Here is a 20,227-nt window from a genome sequence, read left to right as displayed (position 1 = left end):
GGGACCATTGGTAGGACCCCCAGCCCTCTCCTTCCTCCATCCTCTTGGGAGGAGCAGGGAGAGAGAGTGACTGAACTTCTTAAAGCCTGGTCCAATGCCCCAAAAGATGTATTTATAGACTCTGTGGCTGGAAAGCCATAAATTTTTATTTCACCTCCGCAAAGGCTATTTTGGGCTTGTCTGCCATGGAGACCAGGCCAGCAGCGAGCAGAACCTGGCCCTTCCCTTGCACGGCGGTTGATACCAAGCAAGGAGAAATGTAACCATCCAGACATCTGGGGTGGGAGGAGATCCCTGCTATCTGCAGGACAACGTGGCAGCCCTTCCAGCCTCTACTGCAGGGGCTAAGGCCGTTCTTCAAACTCCCTGCCGCCTTCCAAGTGATTTCTACTTCACATTTCACATCAGAAAGGACCATTATGCTTCCGAGACCTTTTGGAAACTTAAATAAAGAGTCAGAGACTATCAAGAAATTTGCAGCCACGAGAGCCAGCGGTGGAGGGAAATGCTATCCATCTCCAGGAGTAGATGTTGAGGGGCTGAAAACCCAGTGTCAAGCCTCTGGGACCTCCTGGAGATATGCCGAGTGCCAGGGCTGGCTGGGGATCTGGCCTCCAGAAGAACGCCGTAGACAAACAGCACACCTGGACCATCTTTTATAAGGCCATGGGAATTCAGAGGGTCCTTCCACCCCAGTAAAAGTTTGGGATTTAGATGCTCAGTGATATGGCTGGAACAATTTCCTTGATCTTTTATTACCCTGGTAAATAATTTATTGGGACAGCCATTTTAAAAAATCCCATAAAAGACCTATAAAACATATTTATCACACAAAAAATCCCCGCTCCTTGGCTCCAACCAACAAGCTGAAAACTTGTTTGTATACTTCACTGCACATAAACTAACCAATGCCTTGTGACAGCTTTAAGCTTTTTAACAGCTCTCTCCCTGCTGCTTTTTATTTCCATTTTTCTCTTCTGTGACTTCAGAAGGGAAAAAAAAAGAACAACTCACCACAACAGGAGAGGTTTTTGCTTTTGGACAGATACTGACAATTGGGAACTGCCCCCCAGTTTTCCTGACACCTGGTATCTTTAGCAAATGATGCTTCTTTTGGCTGAAAAACACAACTCAAAGCTGTGGTTATTCATTGCATGTCAGGACACTGAGGTTGGCAGCTGTACACAAAGGGATGGATGGTGTGTCTGACCGAGGTGCTTGTGGTACAAGCATCAAGCCATCCCTTTGTGCCTCAGTTTCCCTCCTGAGATCAGAGGCATCCATAAGGCACTTCTGTTTTCTTCTGCTGGCAGAGGGCAGGGTCCTTTTTTTGTCCAAAACTTGAATAAATGGAGAATCCAAAGAGAGGGCTGAGGAACGCATTTTCCCACCCAAAACACGCACGAGCCACATGCAGCAAAGCTTTTTGTCACTCCCTTGGACACCAGAGGATCCAGTCAGATGAAGCCTGGCCAGCAGGACAAGACCTCAGCCTGCTGCCAAAGTACAAAACCAGAACCCAAACCACATTTATTGCTGCAAGCGGGATGTCTGGTGCCAGGCAGTCGCACAGCCTCCAAAAGCAGAGCAACCCACATCCCCCTGCACTGTGCCTGCAAACCCAAGACCTCATCAGGGACAGCTCTGCCCAGGAAAATGCCAACAAACACAGATGACCTGGCATGGGGCAACCAACCTTTACACCTGGGGATGGGCTGAGGTGTGCTCCTCCTCTTCCCAGGAGCACGGGGAGATGTGGGAGCAGCAGCGAGGCCGGATAGAGCCTGGAGCGCCTCTGCCGTGATGCAGGGCTGATCTTCCAGCCATGCAGAGAAGCACTCTGAGGGAGAGCCCAGTCCTCCCACGCTGGGCCAGTGGACCTGTCCATCAGAGGGCTGCCAAAGCCCACAGACACCCAGGCAAGCACAAAGCCTGATCCAGATGGCATCTATCAGAGGGAGCCAGAAGCTGTCTGGGTCAGAGCACTCCCTGTGCACGATTTGGCTCTTCCCCATCCCCAGACATCTCCAAAAATGCTTATCTTGGTCCTGGTTCCAACACAGGAACAATGTAATCCAGTAAAATGCCTTTTCAGGACACGGTCAACACTCCCACTGCGCTCCCCGCTTCACTCAGCTTCCCCTCTGCCTTCCCAAAGCCCACACCAGGCACTTGAGCTACAGCTGCTTTCACACCCATGTGAGCCAAAAGGCTTTTGTCCACACTGGCTGGTTCTCCATAACGGCTGCTCTCTGCCTCCACCACTTGCTCTACAGAGATCAGAAGTTCAGAGCAAACTCGAGCAGTCAGCACAGCCATATGATGAAGAACAAGCTATGAAAAGAAGGTCAGTGGTCAAAGTAAGCTGGGGCTGGGGTCTCTGCACACTGGGCATCTCTTCCACCCAGCTTCAGTGCCACCCTGGCTATGGGTACACTTACAGGGCACGTGAGAGCTCACCTGAAGTAGTCCAGCTCCATTGTAAGCCAGTCTCCCAAGCAGGTTAAGCCCAGCAGAGCATCAGGTCTTCTGTGCTCCTGGAGGCCGGGATGGAGAGGGTGGATGCAGGGGGAAGGGAGAGCCTTTTTCTACCAGATCCCCAGTGTTGTCACTTTTCTCTTTCACTTCACCCCCTTCTCTTTCAGCTGCTCCCTTGTTATGTTTTCCTAATGTCTACCCCCCAAGTCCTGCGAGCACTTCCCCCTGATGCCAGCAAGACCACGGAGGGACCCAGCTGGACTGGAGAGCCCCCATTGCCCACCACCCCATGCAGCTCAGCACAGGTCCCAGCAGGGATGCATCACCCACAGCAGGGCCATCAGGCTTCCTTCATTCCTCCTCAGGGAAGCTTCACCATTACCTTCAACAGAAGGAAGCAAAATGGACAACATGACCTGCAGTGTGGATTAGATGGCTCCGAGTTTTCCTGGGATGGAGACAGAGCCTGGTGCTGCAGACCTGAACAGATCCTTTTGGCCAGGGAACAGACTGTGGCCAGCCCAGGAGAGGCTGGGACTCCAGGCTCAACTTTGGGGCCTCTCCCACCTCCACCGAGTCCCTCAGCTCCTTTGGTTGCCGCTTCCAAACTGAGGAGCACTTCAGCAGTTAACTCCGTTTGCAGATTTAAAAGTCAAACCCTGCCACAGGAAATTAAAAGATAATGCAAGGAATTATTTAAAAAATTAATCTTTATTACTCTCCACTCCCAAGCTGCTAATAAAAAAATGTGTTCCTTATGCAGTCTCTATAAAAACAGGTTATAAAGCAGGGGAAGAGAGGAAAGCAGAGACTTTAAAAAAACATCTTTCCTACCTTCACCCTGCCTGCCTGCCATAGCCATTCATCTGTACCTACGTGTCAGCTCCCAGCAGTTTCCAACCCAGTCAGCCCCTTTTACCCTGCTAGGTAATTATTCCCCTTTTCAATCTAGTCCCCCTTGTCTTCCCTGTTTTACATCTCCAGGAGATCAGCAACCCCAGTCCAGAGAGCAGCCTAGAAGGTGGTTTAATTGCACACCTTCCTTGCTCCAGGTATCTCTGAGCACTGTATAAACCAGGATGAGTTATAGCTCATTACAGAAAGGGCAGGCATCTGGGAAGTAAACAAAGCAGCTATTACAGAAGCCAGCAACAGCTCCACAACACCGGGGCAGGGTTGATACATGCAGGAAATCATGCCTGAAAGAGAGGTCAAGGATCCTTGGCAGCTCTCAGAAGCCAGTGTAAGAGGCTGAGAGGCAGGTGGCAATTACATGGGTTTATTCAGAAGATGCTTCTGTCCAGGGCTGTGCTCAAGAAAGCATGGTCCTTGGTTCTAGCTGGTGCTTGAGCCCCTGGAGCCAGAATTGGGACTGTGAACCACTTTTGTGTCACGACAGCTGGCATCAGTTAGCCAGGTTTTGGTCGGTCCAAGAGCCACCACAATTGAGCAACACCCAATCTAGCACACGAGAAAGAGGAAGAAGCAAGAGCCAGCAAACCCATCAACTGTGTCCATGCTCCAGTAGAAGAAACAGCCATGAGCACAGATCCATGTCCCACCAGCCTTCTGGCCAGCTTAGGAGTGTGTCTGGCCTGGGCCTGCTCAGGAGGACAGCCACCACCAGTGCTCCTGCCAAAGAGGTGCCCCTAGGTCTGGTGGAAACGTGGCCAGGCCTGAAAGGAGCGGGGAACTTCACAAAGGGAGAAACCAAGAGACCAAGAGCTGCTGCATTGCACCACCAGTCCAGCATGAAAGATGCCTCCCTTAGCTGCTCCACACCCACAGCTGGGGCTGGGGTGAAGGCGCCAGCCCAGGCATCAGCCATTCCCAGGACGTGCCCCGATGGCCACTACTGCAGGAGCAATGTCAGGGTTGCTGTAAATTCCAACTCCCAATCCCCAGATGAGCACTACAGGCACTGAAACCAGCCCCATCCCTCCTCCAGGCAGCACGCAGGGGTTTTATCCCAGGACAGGCAGCCCTACACCTTCTCCTTACTGGGGACAAAAAGACTATTTGGCCTTTGCTGACTCCAGGAAGGGGAGACGCAGTCTGGAAATGAAGCACTAGCGAGGAACAGGTGCTGGGGGTGGAGGAGGGAGAAAGGCAGAAACGCAAGCAGGCTCAAACGCAATGAAGAAGAAACCCCCTGGGAGAGAACGTGCCTGCGGGCACTGCTGGCTGGGCCACTTGTGGTCCCCAGTCGGGGGCAGAAGCGGAGGGGGGACGCCACAGCACGGCAAGGCAGGAGGTGGCTTTCTGCGGGGAGGTTGACTATGATTGATGGCGCTGCGCTGTGTTCTTACTGATGTAGAAAATTAGAGAGAGATCGCTTCAGATATCGGCCCATCCGAGACACTTGTTGTGTCCATCTCCTGTACACAGGCGCCTCTCCCGGGAGCTGTCCCTCCGGCTTGTAGGCTCATTATTCAGAGTGCTGAACTGGGAAAAGCAACGCTATTTTATTTTATGTTTTTTTTCCCCCCAACTACTTGATTGTGTTATTCTTGGGAATACACAAAGTGCTGATTTCCTCGCTCAGCTACTTGAGGGAAAGTTTGTTTGATTCTCCTCAGCTAGGAAAAAGTAGCCCTTCACTTTTTTCTTTCTCTCCTCGCCCAAGGCGGAGAAGAAGCTCTTAGAAAATATAGGAGACATTTTTTCAGATGGAAATAGCTCCCTAAAAAATAATGAGTCATGCTCCACGCCAGGGCGGATCCTATAGTTGATAACCACAGTGAGCAATGCTGCTCATCTAACGTAGCCTTGTGCTAGTGTCCTCCTGGCAGGATGGTCCCCTTCCAGCTTCCCATCCCTTTGCCATTTAACCAGTTGCTGGTTTTCCTTCCCTTTATCATGGCTGCTTTTGTCCCTCCATTGCCTCTCTGCTAGATGTCAAAACAGTTTAAAAATGGTCTTTAGGTGGTTTTAAAAAAATCCATATGAAATAAGGAAGCCAATGGTCTAGATCAGCACAGGCTGCTGGGTCTTCAGGAGATGTGTCACACCACAGACCAAGAGACTACTGGGCCCTTGCCTTAAACCAATGCTGTCCCTCAGTGGTAGGCAACCAGTTTCTTCCCAGTCAGGCATGGCATCTGAGTTCACCTCCCTTTGGTCCCAAGGTTTCCAAGCAGGTCTAGAAGTTGTAGAACCACCTCTCTGACTATGGCCAACATAATCCCAAACAGGCCCTACACTCCTACTACAACCACTCACCACTCTTTAAACTCCCCAGGAGCTCCCAGGCAGCTACACCACCCTGGGGAGCAGCACAGGCTGGTAAGCATGGCTAGAGGAGACTGACCAAGAGGCTGGATGTGGGAACTCCCACCTCTGGAAAAGGCAGGGAAATGGTTCAGTTTCCTTCACAACTCCAAACTCAGCCACTGGTTTCTCCTGCCAGCTTTTCAGCTTGGGGCAACTGAGCTTGTTCCCATGGCAAAAGGGCAAGTTTCTTTTTTTTTGCTCTTGGGTATCTCAAGAACAGCTTCAAAATTTCCCTGCTTTGAACCCAACACAGATGTCCAGGCTCCTGAACTGGGGAGCTCCTCACAAAAAGACAGTAGCTAAACCCAACCCTGCTTGGCTCCTTTGTTAAAAGGACAACCATGCCACCAGCCGCAGCCCTGCCAGCGCTCTGAGCAACCCCTGTGTCACAACGCACTGAAGGCTGGCTGGCAGCAAGAAGGAAACATGAAATTCAAGCCAAAGCCTGAAGCACTTGAGAAATCCCTACAGGAAGACGACTTGGAACAAAGCATCCCTCTTCTTCCCTCCCACGTCCACCAGAGACTGACCCCAGTGCCTGCTACCAGTTTTCCCCGTAGTGGTTAATCATCTGCCCTCTGGAATTTCCTTCTGGGGGTACAGAACAGTCCTCACACATCCCCCTCTTCTCCATCTGCTAATGGCTTTCCTCCACTCAGGCTGAGCCTCCTCCAGCCTGAGTTAACACTAGGAAATTAGCATTAAAATGATAGCTTGCTATTAGTGGTGCCTCGGCTCCCTATCACGCTCCAGGAACAGCAAATGACAGGCTGTGATTTCCCTGCCGTGATGCAGGGGAGAGGGAGCAACGTCAGCCAGAAGCGCCGAAGTCACCCAAGGAAAGTTTTCAGCTCGTCTCTCCCACCCCAGCAGCCCTTCCCTTTGCCATCCCCGTCGTGCTCATCCACCACAGAGGCAATCCTACAAACAGATGGCACCTGGGCAGGAAAGCAGACAAATTGGCTCCCACCTGCAGGAGCACTAAGAGCTTTCAAAGTAGACGAGTGCTCACTCGCCAAGAGCCCCGCGGTGTGGAGACGCCAGAGGAATCTGCCATCGCTCGCCCTCCTCCCTCCTCGCTGCTCAATGGCTCCTGGTGCATCCTTGCCTGGTTGCAAGCATGCAGCTGGCTCCTCCTGGGAGCTAGTGGCAGGAGGGAACGGTTGCTGCGTCCTGAATCAGGCGCCTGGAAGAGGTAATTCAGGCTGAGCATCAATGGAGCGATGCTTTTTTCGCGTCAGCACAACGTTTTAGTTTGGAGGGCTCGCAGCTAGCCTGAAGCAAGAGGGTTTTCTTGGGCCCCCGCTGAACATCCATCTGCTTGTCAAAAAACCAGTTCAGCTCAAGCTGCCTGCTCTCTCCTCCTGCCAAAGTGGGGGTCTGCCCTCCCAGAAACTTCTCTTCCTTTTGACCAGATAGGTGTGGCAAGACCACAGAGAGACTCATTTCTTTTTCTGCCTGCCTGCTCCTCTGAGCCCACATGCCTGAAAGCTTCTCGGTACATCAAGGCCAGGGGTGCAGCTCGTGTGCCAGACTGCAGGAAACCGAGAGGCAGGAGGAGGTGAGCAGGTCTGTGGGTGTCAAGGCAGGTTGTCATCTCCCTTTGGGTACCTGGGTGACCCTGCAGAGTTACGGCATCTGAGAGTCTCCCAGCTGGTGCATTTCTCCTTGCAGAACCCCGAGGCTCTGGTCACCTACAGCAGGGAAAGGGGATGCAGCAAGGCTGAGATGTGTAGGAGGGCTTAGGTGCTTTCAGCACTTTGTACATGGAGTCCTGCACAACACTGCTGAAAACTTCCATTCAAAATTACATCTTTAGGCCACTCAGGTAAGGGCAGACAATCCCCTCCCCTCTACCTCATCCTTACCTCTCTCAACAAGTACCTGGACCAGCAAGCGAAGGCACGTGTCCTCAAGCCCCAGTCTGGCCCTCTACAACTACCTGAAAGGAGGTTGCAGAGAGGTGGGGATGAGTCTCTTTAACCAAGGAACAAGCAATAGGACAAGAGGGAATGACCTCAAGTTGCACCAGGGAAGGTTTAGACTGGATATTAGGAAGTATTTCTTTGCAGAAGGGGTTGTTGGGCATTGGAATGGGCTGCCCAGGGCAGGGGGGGAGTCCCCATCCCTGGAGGGGTTGAAGAGTCAGGTTGACCCAGCGCTGAGGGATCTGGTGGAGTTGGGAACGGTCAGTGTGAGGTTCATGGTTGGACCAGATGATCTTCAAGGGCTTTTCCAACTGAGATGATTCTGTGATTCTGTGTGATTCTGGCAATTGGCTTGTAATGAGATACAAAAGGGAGAAGGAAAAGGATTTTAGGAAAAAGCGGGGTAAAACTGTTACCTCTTCTCCAGCATTCCCATCAGCAGCTGAGGTGTGGGAGCGGGGAGAGGACTTGTCTGATGATGGATGGCAGAGAACTGATCCTTGGCAAGGCAGAATGGGAGCAGAAGGAAGCACTGCTCCCAAAGGCGATTCTCACACCTCCTTGGGATAAGAAAAACAACCATCAGAGGCAGCAGCAGCAGAGGAAGAGAACGTACTCTTCTCCCTGCACGTTTGGTATTCATCTCTGGCCTGTCAGAGGGGGCCACGATCCAACCGCACATTTGTATATTCACTGAGCCGTACACCCGACTTGGTGGACTCCTGACAGACACAGATGGCAAAGCCATTTTTCATAAGGTGAGGGAAAAAGGGAAAAAAATCCAAAAAACAAAGACAGGCTCAGGCATCAGCTGGAAAAGATGCAAGACAGGATCAGGGCTAATAGAGAACCAGAATCAGATTAAACTCTTGGATCTTTAAGTGCACAAAGAGGCCTGTCCCCTGCCTCTGTTTTCTAGCATGGCCTGGCAGCAGCAGTTACCTTCATTCTCTCTTTTGTAAGCAGCTGGAAAGCGCAAGCTGGACCCAGAACAGCACTAAGGCTTTGCTGAACTGGCCCTGGAGGACAGAAGGCTGGCAGAGGGGCTGCTGGAGCGGTGTGGGCACAGGCACTCTTCTATGAGATTAGCTCCCATTTAGAGGAGGTGAGAGACAGCCTGCAGAGAACATTAACCATTAACACATGTTTATCTGCCCCTCAGATCCTGACTTAGTTGGGGCTTGGCCCCTGAAGAACACAGATGGTCCTTGGGGCTCTGAAGGGACACCTTCAGGGTGCCAGCACGGCAAAGGACCACTCCACACAACACTCCCCATGATGGCAAACACAGCAGCTCCCAATGGCCCTGATTTGTCTCAGACAGTGACAAGGGTTCGCCCTCTGTCCCAGGTCACCACGCAGCAAAGAGGCATCAGTGACACAGAGCTGCTTACCAAAAAGCAAGGCAAAGCGATGCTCAGCACAGCATACATCATCCCTTGGGCAGCACGTATGCATGCCCTGCTTGGCACTGGGAGCTAGCGGTTCCTGATGTAAGCCAAGGGGAAGGGAAAGGAAGACATACCCTCACGGAGGGAAAGATTTCACCTCTGCCAGTGGCATTCTGTTTTTGTCACCGCCAGCCATAACATCACCCTCTAGAAGTGAAATCTAAGTTGACAGTGATACAGAAAAGGAACAGAGAGGGCAGCAAACTCTGCCCAGCCCTCTTTGTAACCTGAAATCTCCCCTGGCTTCCAGCCTCTGCACGAAGCAGAGCCAGTACCTCATCACCAGGTTACTAAGCAAGTAGAACTTCCTTTTCTAGAGCCATGGAGTAATCTTTCCTTGCAGTTATCCATCCTAGGCAACTCCGAGGAGAACTTCATTTTGATCTCTCTTGTATCCTCTTCATTTCTGAAATGAGAAACACATGCAGAAGCCAGCACCTCCCTTGCAAAACAACACAGGCATCTGTAAGCTGAAGTCACCAAAGCCTGAAGGGTTTCTGGTGCCTAAGTCCAAGTGTTTTCAAACTCATCGGAGGTGCATCAAGCACCATTGAGCCCTGCTGCCTGTGGCATTTCCAGCTGACACTCGCTCCCCTTGCCCCAGGAACAAGTGAGCGCAGGGTTGGGCAGCAAGGCTTGGCAAAGGTTACTGCTGAGACCTGGTAGAAATGTCATCCAGCAACATATGCTTCAAGAAAGATTCATTCCCAAGCAGCCTGGCTCCATAATAAAAGTGTCAGAGCAGCTGACTTGCCTTCCCCCAATCTCATTGCTTCCAGATTTATCCTGTCTCAGGTCTCTCTCCCTCTGTAAGACAGCACGTGCCTTTCCTTTCAATAGGCTGGCACTAAAACTCAGCCAGCTGAGATTGTAGGAGAAAAAGGAAAACAAGCCAGGTGAAGGGATCGGGGGAAAGGTGCTCAGGAGACAGGTTTTCCTCTAATTTTGGCTGCTCTCAGTTCTGAAAGGGAGGAGGAGGAAGTGAGAGGTGCCTTAATGTGAGAATGCTCCAAAACCAGAAGATTTTGTGTCCCAAACCAATGCCCTAGCTGCCAGGCTGTGTTGCCTCCCTCTCAGGAAGCTCAAATCCCATTCCTGACAAAACCCATCCCAGAAGACATGAACACCTCTGAGCCTGTCACCCTCCCAGCCAGGGAGCCTCTTCTCAGAGGGCTGTGCACGTGGTGAGCACCTGGGGAACAAGGAGAGAAGAAGAGTCTTGGGGATAGCTGAGCACCAGCTTACCTTCACCACAGAGATGTGAAGTGAATGCAGTTTTGCAGGCAGGCCCAAAGAGAGAATAGTCTTCAGGGAGTTAAATAAAAGGGAAAAAAAAAAAAAAAAAAAAAGAGAGAGAGATGTTAATGGTCTTTTGCAAAGAGTTAAAAATACCCAGAATGACCAGTTTCTGTTGGTTTTTTTTCTTTTCTCTGCCTCCCTGCTCCAATATGCCACACAAATTAAAACAATTTCCCTCCAACCTGTGAGATAGGACCAGGCACGGCATCCTTCAGCTGTGAGTGAGAGAGACAGAGCCTGCATTTGTCAGGAGCACGCCAGCCCCAGGGAGGCGAAGTGGAGGACGGCAGACGCTGACTGCAGGGATCCTGCTGGCTAATCCCCAGTAACCAGGACAGACAGGTCTGTGCCAGGCGCCCAGCTGGGGTGCAGGGTGTGTTTCTCCAAGACAAGGGAGACTTCAATAGCAGAAGTGAATCCTGAGCGTCTCGACTGCCCAGGGGGGATGCAGACTAAGAGCAGATGCCTGCAACAGTGGGCTGTGGAATAGCTTTCTGTGGAGCAGAGAAAGCCTCCACTACCACACAGGCAGCCCTGTTAAATTTGCAGGAGTGTTGCAGGAGAGAGAGCCCGTGATACCTCCTGGACCTATGGACCTTATCACCCAAGAACATCTTTTTCTGGCCCATGCTAGGGTACCCATTTGGGTACATAGCTCGCAACCTAGTACCCATTTCCTCCATTCAACTGACAGCATGGAGAGAGCCAGTTTGCTTCCAGCACTGAGTGCTCGTTGATAAGCAGGAGAAAAACCAAAGCCACCCCCACCAGGCTATAAAAGTGCTGCTTCACTGTTTCACAGCTGTTTCTTACATCTGGATGCAGACAGCACTTAAAGTGTTGCAGCTGGCACCAGCTCCTCAGTTAGCATCTCCTTGTCCTGTTAACGCCAGGCAGGGGAGAGGTCCGGCAGTCGAGGTGAAGGGGCACTTCATCTCTGTCAGGTTCTCCTCCGCTAATGAAAATGTTTCTCCAATGTGTCCTCAGGAAGGTTTCCTTCAGCTCCAGCCCCCGTGTGATTGAAGGCTAATCTCTGTTACTCTCGGCTGAATGGCAGCCCATGAGGAAGGTGATGTATTATGTTTCCTTTCAACTCGACATTTAACGGTGCTGGCAAAAGAAGAAAAAGCGCCAGATGTTTCCAGATTGTAAGTGAATTCCTCCCATAACACAAAGAGATCAGAGGAGGAACAGAGGCCTCACGGACCGGGACCAGAGCACACGCCTATAAATTCAACCCCGCTTTGAAGGGCCATTTCACACAGCAGCGTGCCTCCCTCCCAGAAGCAGTCCAGCTGATCACAGTGACCACGTGAGGCAACATGTCCTGCAGCCACCCTGTGGGACATGACTGGCCTCCAATGAGCTCCCCATCATCAGTCTGGTCAGCACGGGGGCCTGGGAGAAAGGCTAAGGTCTGGAGTGCAGACTATTTGGGGCCAGGGAGGACAGCATGTGACAGGGCTCAGCGCTCGCAGGCAGTGGCCTTGGCTCCTCTGCCTGGCATTGAACTAGTCTCTGAGGCCTCAAGATGTGAAGTTTTCCAATCTGCAGTGGTAGCTTCCTTTTAAAATGCTTGGAAACCTACTGATAAAGAATGGAGAGAAAAAAATTAGGTTTACAGTCCTCTTGTTGGTGTGCTGCTCACACTCAAGGAGACGCCTGGCTCCATGACACACCAATCCTTCTGCTCCGCTCCAGAACCACAGCTCTGTTCCGGACCATCCCTACCTACTGTTGCTCTCCTGCTCTGCCCTCACTAGAACAACCCAATTACCCATCACGGTGCTCTCTGCACCCTCCACCTTCAAGGCTTTGCAGCTTTTCTCCTTTTTTGCTCCTACAAAACCACCCATTGTTGAGGACACCCAAACACAATGCAATGTCTCCTGTTTGCTTTCGCTTCTCCTCCTCCCTACCTCCTTATCTTCTCCCAGCCCTGCCTGCCCCTGGCACTGCACATGGGGTGCTTACCGTGGACCACAGAAAACGCATCCTCCAACAGCTAAACCTGGAGGAGAAGAAAAAGGAGAAATTAAGAAAACAGACAGGAGGAAAAAGAAAAAGCTTCCAATTACTGGCAATTAGCTCTACTTAACGCTCACCCGCTGTGCACCAAGTCCCAGACACAATCACTCTGGTAGGTGAGCACGGGGCGGGGGGGTGGCACGCCACATAGCTGCATGCACTGTGCACAGGTGAGCACCCGAGGTGCTTGCTGAAGGTATTCCAACCTATTTGGTCACCTATGTGGGCACAAGTGGCCACAGCCCTTTTGGGGCCTCCTGTAGCCCAGTCAAATCAGGGACGGTGCTCTTCTCTGCTCCCACAAGTTGTGGCCCAAGGCCTGGGGCAGAGGTGCTTGCTCAGAGCTGAAGCCCAGCACAGGGAATTGCCCGAGGGATATCCATCCTCAATCCCAGACCCACCTGCCCGGGTTATCTGTCTGTTTTTTCTTCCCAGGAGGGATGCCAGCAACAGACAGCACCGCGGGCTGCCTGTTGACGCAGTCGCAGACGGCGCAGCTCTTGCTAACAGAGATGCCTTCCTCTCCACAGGAGGACATGCTTTGCTCCCAGCCAGGGGGAAGGCGGAGGCACCCAGCATGCTGCCGCAGAGGAGGAGGCACTCAGCCAGCTGCTAATGCTTCCTACTGTCTTGGAGCAAAGGGATGAATTAGCTTTTATTAGCTCTTACGAAGAACACATCAGTCCTGCCCTCTCCTCCTCACACAAGACTCATGCACAGGCTCAGCTGTGCTGTAAGTGAAGCAGAACCAACTTACCTCTGCGCCGGCGGCCCCAGACTCCTGTTGGGTCTTGTATAAATCTTATAAATCTTAAATCTTAGACACGCTGGGAGTTAGGATAAAACAATCCTCCTAAGGGTGCTGCAGGGCCCTTGCTGCCCAGAAGTACTTAAAAAAAGATGGATGCTTGGCTTTTACGTCCAGATCTCTCAGGTGGCACCACACCAGGCCCAAAGGAGGGCATGGTTTCCATGCCAGCAAAGCCAGAGCCACTGCACAGTCCCTACTGCTGACACCCAAACTCGGGGCTGTTATTTTGGGGGGGCGGTCTGCGGTTTCCCACTGAGCACTCCTGCCACACGATGTATTCCTGACCCCCAGCACCCAGCCATCAGCACGGCTGAGGGATGGTGCTGCTCCAGAGAAGTCTCTCTGAAGTCGCTCTGGGGCTTGTTAGCGGGGTGATAAAGGGGATGAATGGCCTCAGAGAAATGCTCTGTCTCCTGCTGTGGCATTTATTATCCTTTAGCCAGGCAATTCTTCACACCAGCCAGGAGCTCTGGGCTTGCTCGTTTATTGTCCTCAGGGGCTGTTTTCCACAAGAGGCCATGCTCTGCACTTGTGCTCATCGCCCCAGGCAGCCCGAACTGAAGAGCCCACAGCATGGCAGCCCGTACAAGGGCTGGGGGCAGAGCAGTTTTCCTGGGCAGTCTCTGAGCTCATCGCCTTCCTCCCACACAACCAGCTTGCTTTCCCAAACTCCCAATTTGGTGATCTGAGCCACAGCTGTCCCCCACCCCAGATCTGCAGGAAACAGAGTTGGGCACATTTTCAGCCTAATTTCCTAAGAAGTGTAAAGCATATGCAATCCTGCTGCATCAGTCTGTCCTCTGCCCACTCCCCAGCAACTTCTGACACTGCGAACAGATTTCAACCCGATCTGACAGAGAGACAGAGGTCTCTGAGACAGTCAGAATCTATAAATTTCATGGGAACAGACTGTCAAACAGAGGAGAGACATTATTAGCACCTTCCAAACTGTAGTGTATCATCTCTTATTACACATCAGACAATCTGCGTGGGAGAAAGAGAGATGCTATAAATATCCCAGTAAGGGGAGATGCTCCATTCAGCACAAGCAGCTTACTAGACACCAGAGAATCCAAACCCAAGCTATATAGCTACAGGAGATGAGACTGATGGGAGAGCCAGCCAGCTAAGATGGCACGTTAGCTTTTGGAAAACCTCTGGAAACAGGCTGTGTGCTCTTCCCTTGTCATTCTTCCAGTGACAGAGCTGAGGTCCTGCTGCAATTCCAGCTTGAATTGCCATCCCAGCCATGTGAATGGGTTCAGATGCTCCCTGAAATGGAAGGGACATGCCCAGCTCCAAGGGGGAACACTGAAGGGCAGAGCAGATCCCTCACCCCCACAACCCTCCCAGAGCCTCTCCATCACACAGACAGAGATTTCACCTTCCAGCAAGATGTTTCATCCCCAGGCCACTGCCAGCAAATGCCAGGGAGGCAGCCCGGAGCCCGAGCAGCCTGCTGGGAAGCTCACAGCTCACTGACACATCAAGCTACCCATTAGCGGGTTGACTGATTAGTGGTACTTGTTACTGTGAGCGAGAGGGAACCTGTTCCTCTACACACAGGTCCTTGCTGCGGACCAGACCCACTCACCAGCCTCAGCACAGACCTGCAAGCCGGTGCTAGCATGGAGCTGGCAGGCAGCAGCGTGGGCACAAAGCACAGCCTACCCACAGCGGGACAGAGGGAGCCCCAGGGACCCTTCCTCTTCCTCCTGAAGGCTGAAGGGGACACAACAGCCTCTTGGTTCTCCTTTAAAGTCAATTACACAGTTTGCACGTCACGCAGTGCGATACAGTCGGAGAGCAACACCAAGAAGACATTTAGTAGAGCTGCTGGCTGGCCTTCCTTGCTCACCTCCTTTCAGTGACCCAATTAGGAGACTCTCATTAGGCTGTTTCAGGGTGGAACCTGCAGTTGCTCTTGCCGGGAACTCCCATCACTCATCACCGCTCTCCGGTACGGGAACGATTAACGGCAAGCGTATGGGTACACGGCAAGGCAGTGAAGGTGACCGGAGCTTGCTAAGGCTGGACCCAGCATTTCAGTCTTGTCTGACCCCTCTGCAAAAAAAGGCAAACCCTATATGCAATTGGGGGACAGAGCAGGGTAATCCCTGTGCTCATTTAGGATCTGCACTGACCCAGTCGTTATTTGTTCACAGTGTCATTTCCAGCCTCAGGCATCCCAGAGCCCTGGAAGTAATTGAGAAGTGGGAAATAGCCTTTTTCCCACCAGCTCGTATGTGAAGCCAGCCCAGCTGGCCAGACACATTTTGGGACGTCTCTGATTCACCCGGTAAAGGTTAAGTCTCAGGAGGTACCATCAGCCTGGTGGATCACGTATCACTTGTACCTGTGGGGCTTCAGCTCCACGAAAAGAGAATTTAAACATGCACTACAGCACATCTTTTATTCCAAAAAAAGGATTTACACTTCAGGGGTGCTTGACTCCCTGTTCTGCCCAACAAAAGGAGTGATGGGTATTGAATCCATGCTTGTGTTCGTTTAAATAAAAAAAAAGAGAAAAAAAAGAAAATCCAGAAATCCAGTCACTCTATCCTAATTGTTCTGATCCAACCTTTCACAGCATTGCATTGAGCTAAAGGGCCGCACCTGAAAGTATGCCAAGAGCGGCATGAAATGTTAATGTTGCAATTAAAACAATATGAATATTGCAGCACCGCTCTGCTGCTCCCCATCCACTGAACAATTCTCATTCAATGGAAGTCAAGTTACATTTGAGGAAATAATGAGGTCTGCTAATTAAGTCTGGCCTAGGAAGGCAGCAGTCTTAAAAGGAAAAGAAAAAAATTCAGATCTCCCCAAAATGTGTACATTTGCTGCTTATTACCTGCAAAGGGAAATCATTAATGCTGCGCAATGCCAGGATCACAGGTCAGTGCCATTGTCTTATTGCACACATCTAGAGGAAATTATCTTTTTAATGATAAAACGCGTAAGTCATGACCTGCTTTGTCCCTAGGAGCTGAACGGGAAATGTCGGGCTGACACTTTCCATACTCTGAACGCAGAAAGCAGGTACCTGACAGTGAATGCCAAATCCAGGCTGGGCTAGCGAGAGGCAGGCAGGGGCTCCAAGGGGCTCAAGGCAGCAGATCGCATTCAGCTGACACAAGACGGATCCCAGCTTGTACACAGGGAAGGGATTTTTCCTCCTCAGCCACCAAGACAACCAAGTGACAGTGACACCGGCTGGAGCTGGGGGAAGCCACAGGGAAAGAGACCACTGAGTCAGTCCTGGGGGGACAAAGACTGGTCAGGATCATCATGTGTTTTAACTCTAACAAGAGCCAACAGAAGACTCCCTTCCCTGCCCCTTGCATAAGCGTGTGTTGCAATAACATGAGGACACAGCAACAGCCTAGAAACCAGAAACATCAGGCCCGGGGGTCCCAAAGGAAATCTATATCAGCACACCACACCCATAGCTTCCCCACCTTCCTGTCTTTCATCATCTTCCCAAATATATTTATCTGTGATGGTGGTTGGGGCTGCCACCATGTCTCCTGTGTGCTCCCCACCCCAGATAACTGCAGAGGGAGGTTGGGGCAGGGAGGGTCTGGCACTGTCTGTATTTTGTGGGAAGAGCAGAAGGCTGGGAACAGGCCCACCATGTCTTCCTGCTGGTTTGGCTGCCTTTTCTCTTTGTCAGAGCTTCAGGAGCATACAAGACCTACTCGTCCTCCAGGCCTACACTTTGCCATTAGACCCAGTCTGACTGACCAGTGTGGAGTTGTCCAGGGGCCACAGAGCAGCTTGTTACGTAAAGAGCAGGCTATGGCAGTCCAAACCTCTCCTACCACTGCAGCAACACCCTTCCCTAACCCACTTCCCAATTCTCCAGAAGAAAATTCACCCAGGGGAGGGGTGAGGGAGGGCACTGGAGTCCTGGTTCATTGCTTGACCACTGCTGACACTCTGAACTTTAGCCTGTCTTTAACACAGACTACCTTCCTGGGAAGATCCGGACAGAGACTGAGCCCCACTGACCAGACCTGGAAACACAAGGATCCAAATGAGGGTGAGCTCAAACCATCAGGAAGGAAACACTTCATCTGAAAGAGGAGTAAATTCCAGATGAAAAGATCAGAAAGGACCTTCCAGGCCCTAGATTGTCCTAAGGGACTCAGATACCATTTCTACACATCTCTGGCCTCCTGGAGATGGAAGAGAAATAAACCTATTTGGTCACCAAGGCCCACCCAGGAGGGTTACCCCACCCTGCCCCCACCACCAGCAACTCACTGTTTTGTGGATGAGTAGGTGGTCTCCTCCCTCCAGCCCACCTCTCGCTGTATTTCCAGATGCACCAGCACTTGCTGCTACCAAGTGTCTGTTCTGCAATAAAGAGCAATAAACATGCCAGAGTAATTAATGTCTTAACAACTTATTACAATCCTCAGATAATTAATCACAAAAGCTAAACATGCTGTCTCACCCTCCTAATGTGTTAATGCTCTAATTATTATGCCTCAATTAAGGGGAAGTCAGCGCTCCTTGCTTAGAAGTGCATGTTTAATAAGGGTGCTTGAACGCAGGCAAGTTGAAGTGGGAAGGGAGGGGGTGATGGGGGTTAAGGAAGAGGACACCATTTTTAATGAGGTTTCACGGGTGGCTCGAGGCAAGGAATTGACAGCCCCTATCTGGGATCTCACACACGACTGCATGTGGAACTGGGGGCCATCTGCGGTGGCTCTGTGCTCTGCTTCCCACCGGGCTATTTATAGGAAAAGCAGCATGTGGGCCACAGAGAAGGCAGGGACTGGAGATGAGCAGTTACACTGTGGATCTGGCCAGCGCTAGACAGCAGAGCTGGCAGCTCGTAGAGCAGTCAGCAACAGGAGTAGGTGGTCTCCTCTATCCAGCCCACTTCTTGCTGGTTTTCCAGACACACGGGTGCTTGCCACCACTCCTGTCCCACACGAAGCATCTGCACTGCCCAAGCCTCTCCAGTACAGTCCTGTTTCCATGATGCACCTCACCTCCAATCAATCCTCCAATCGCCTCTGGGACATCCCATGGAGGTGATAAGAACAGCCCCTGAAACCCTAAGTTACTCTTGGGATGTGACAGATCAGCTCATCTGATTTCAGCCATTGCCTGGTGGTTTTCCACAACTCCTTGTTGTAGGAGGGAACAGAGTGCCGTGTCTCAAAGAGCACACCATTAAAACATGCTGCTTTTACAGGTGGGGAAACAGAAGGCCAAAGAGAGATATTCTGCATGGGACTTTGTGGTGGTTACTATCACTGAATCTGCCTTTCTGGCTCTGAACCTCGCTGGATATTGGGAAACCTCAGAAAGAGTGTCTTGGTGGTGAGGAGCTTGAGCAGACTATAATGATGAATGTAGGACCCGGACCCCTCTCTGTGCAATAGAAGGAGGTCCCTGCTGCACTCAGGACAGAGCTCTTCACCCATATGGTCCTCGTTCTTGGGTAAGACTTTGGGTACAAAGTATAGTCTAGACAAAGATGGGATCACGTCCATCCCACCCTGCAGAAGTGGTGCCCCTAGAGAGCAAAGGGCTCAAGATGTAGGACTCGGTGAGAGGTGGCACAGCTCTGCAATGAAGCAGCACGGGAAGCTGGGACCAGGATGGCTCCAGATCTTGGTACCATACAAGAAACTGCAACAGAAGAATGGCTGGAGCTCAAGTCTCCCAAACAAAGCCTATAAAAATTTTATTTTTCCAATAAAAAGCTTTTGAAACAACTCCTCCGCTCAAGTGGATCTTCAAACACAAGAAAGCTCTCCCTGAATCAGCCTGGTTTCTGTTCCATCCAAGTTTTTTAAATTTCTCAGACAAATGAATCACCAGAAGCATTTCCAGTCTAGGTTCGACTGGAAAACGATTGCATTTCCTCAAGAAATAACACACTGTGTAGGTTTGGATGGTTCCCTCTGAGGAATAAGGAAGAGGGAATAAGAAACAAAACAAAACAAAGCAACCCGGAGGGGACATGAATTTTAAAACCCATGAACAGTTTTGGTTTTCAAATAATCAAAATGAAAAAATTTTTCACATAGTCACTTTCACAAAAATAATTCTGTCACCCTGATTCTTCAGTGTTGTCTCATGAAAAAAGAAAGCAAGCTCTCCACCTCTGCCCACCTCACCTACAGCACCTCCAAGACAGCAACCTGCCAGCAGCTTGATGGGAGAAAAGGGGCTGATGTCTCCACACAGAGGCAGCCTGTGGATTCCCCCAGGGATGAGGGCTTCAGACTTGTGTGTTGGGCCTCTCTCCACAGTGATTTCCATTCCAGCATCAGCCTTGACCTTCACCTCTTTGATGAGGATGACTTCAGCCATCCAGCTCTAGTTCCCCGCACTCAGCTGGATACATCGCAGCACTTTATCTCAGCAGCTTCAGTTCACTCTGTGACTTGCTCCTTGGAGACTCCACCAGAACTCAACCTGTCCTGCAAAACCCGACCATCCAGGACAGGACATCAAAAACATTGAAATCTGAGCAAACACAGCCTCACTAGGGAGATACAAGGCATATGATGCCTCTTGAGGAACCAAAGGATCTTCCTGCAGCTATTTGCACTGACTGGTGGGCTGTGAGTTTTCTATGGCTGTTGGCATCTATGTTGTTCATCCATGCTCAGAGGTCAGGCTGTAGCCTTCTTTCTTTTCAAACATACTATCCAAGTCTCTCAGGCACTGCAAGAAAGTGGGTAACTGCTTTTGTACCTCTCCCTTGTCACCACTACCATCAAATCAGTGGTCACTTGAAAATACAAGCCATTATTTCCATTCTGGGGCTAGAAATTTTGGCTTGGTTATACTAGATTTGACCTATTCCATAGCATCAAGTCAGTTGAATATCTGATGCCAGGAGTTTTGGAGAAGTTGACTGGCTTATGTTAGTATGCTGTGGGGTTGGAAAAAGACATTTACCTGGAAGAATGCACAGCTCCTGATCC

The 20,227-nt window shown here is 51.0% G+C and overlaps 1 protein-coding gene across 7 annotated transcripts in view; it reads right to left on the bottom strand.

The window, feature by feature from the left end:
* Positions 1 to 3,174: 3,174 nt before the first annotated feature.
* LOC141946734 (uncharacterized) overlaps positions 3,175 to 20,227 on the bottom strand; it is a 100,054-nt gene continuing 83,001 nt past the window's right edge. Inside the window, exons 14-26 of one of the 7 annotated variants that reach the window (XM_074877018.1) lie at positions 19,412 to 19,717; positions 17,538 to 17,630; positions 17,243 to 17,449; positions 16,315 to 16,529; positions 15,127 to 15,332; positions 13,215 to 14,540; positions 12,859 to 13,086; positions 12,404 to 12,440; positions 11,243 to 12,016; positions 10,376 to 10,435; positions 8,096 to 9,536; positions 7,620 to 7,693; positions 3,175 to 7,445 (exon numbers count right to left, since the gene is read on the bottom strand). In XM_074877018.1, coding sequence (XP_074733119.1) covers positions 17,400 to 17,449; positions 17,538 to 17,630; positions 19,412 to 19,607 — 339 coding nt within the window. In that variant the 5' untranslated portion in view covers positions 19,608 to 19,717 and the 3' untranslated portion in view covers positions 3,175 to 7,445; positions 7,620 to 7,693; positions 8,096 to 9,536; ... (6 more) ...; positions 16,315 to 16,529; positions 17,243 to 17,399. The remainder of the gene's footprint in view (positions 7,446 to 7,619; positions 7,694 to 8,095; positions 9,537 to 10,375; positions 10,436 to 11,242; positions 12,017 to 12,403; positions 12,441 to 12,858; positions 13,087 to 13,214; positions 14,541 to 15,126; positions 15,333 to 16,314; positions 16,530 to 17,242; positions 17,450 to 17,537; positions 17,631 to 19,411; positions 19,718 to 20,227) is intronic. The other 6 variants (XR_012629913.1, XR_012629914.1, XM_074877017.1 and 3 more) reach the window with 6 other exon arrangements.

This window comes from Strix uralensis, chromosome 8, assembly GCF_047716275.1.
Source record: "Strix uralensis isolate ZFMK-TIS-50842 chromosome 8, bStrUra1, whole genome shotgun sequence".
Taxonomy (NCBI): domain Eukaryota; kingdom Metazoa; phylum Chordata; class Aves; order Strigiformes; family Strigidae; genus Strix; species Strix uralensis.
Note: the sequence above shows the minus strand (reverse complement) of the source record. Positions and strands in the feature narration are given on the sequence as shown.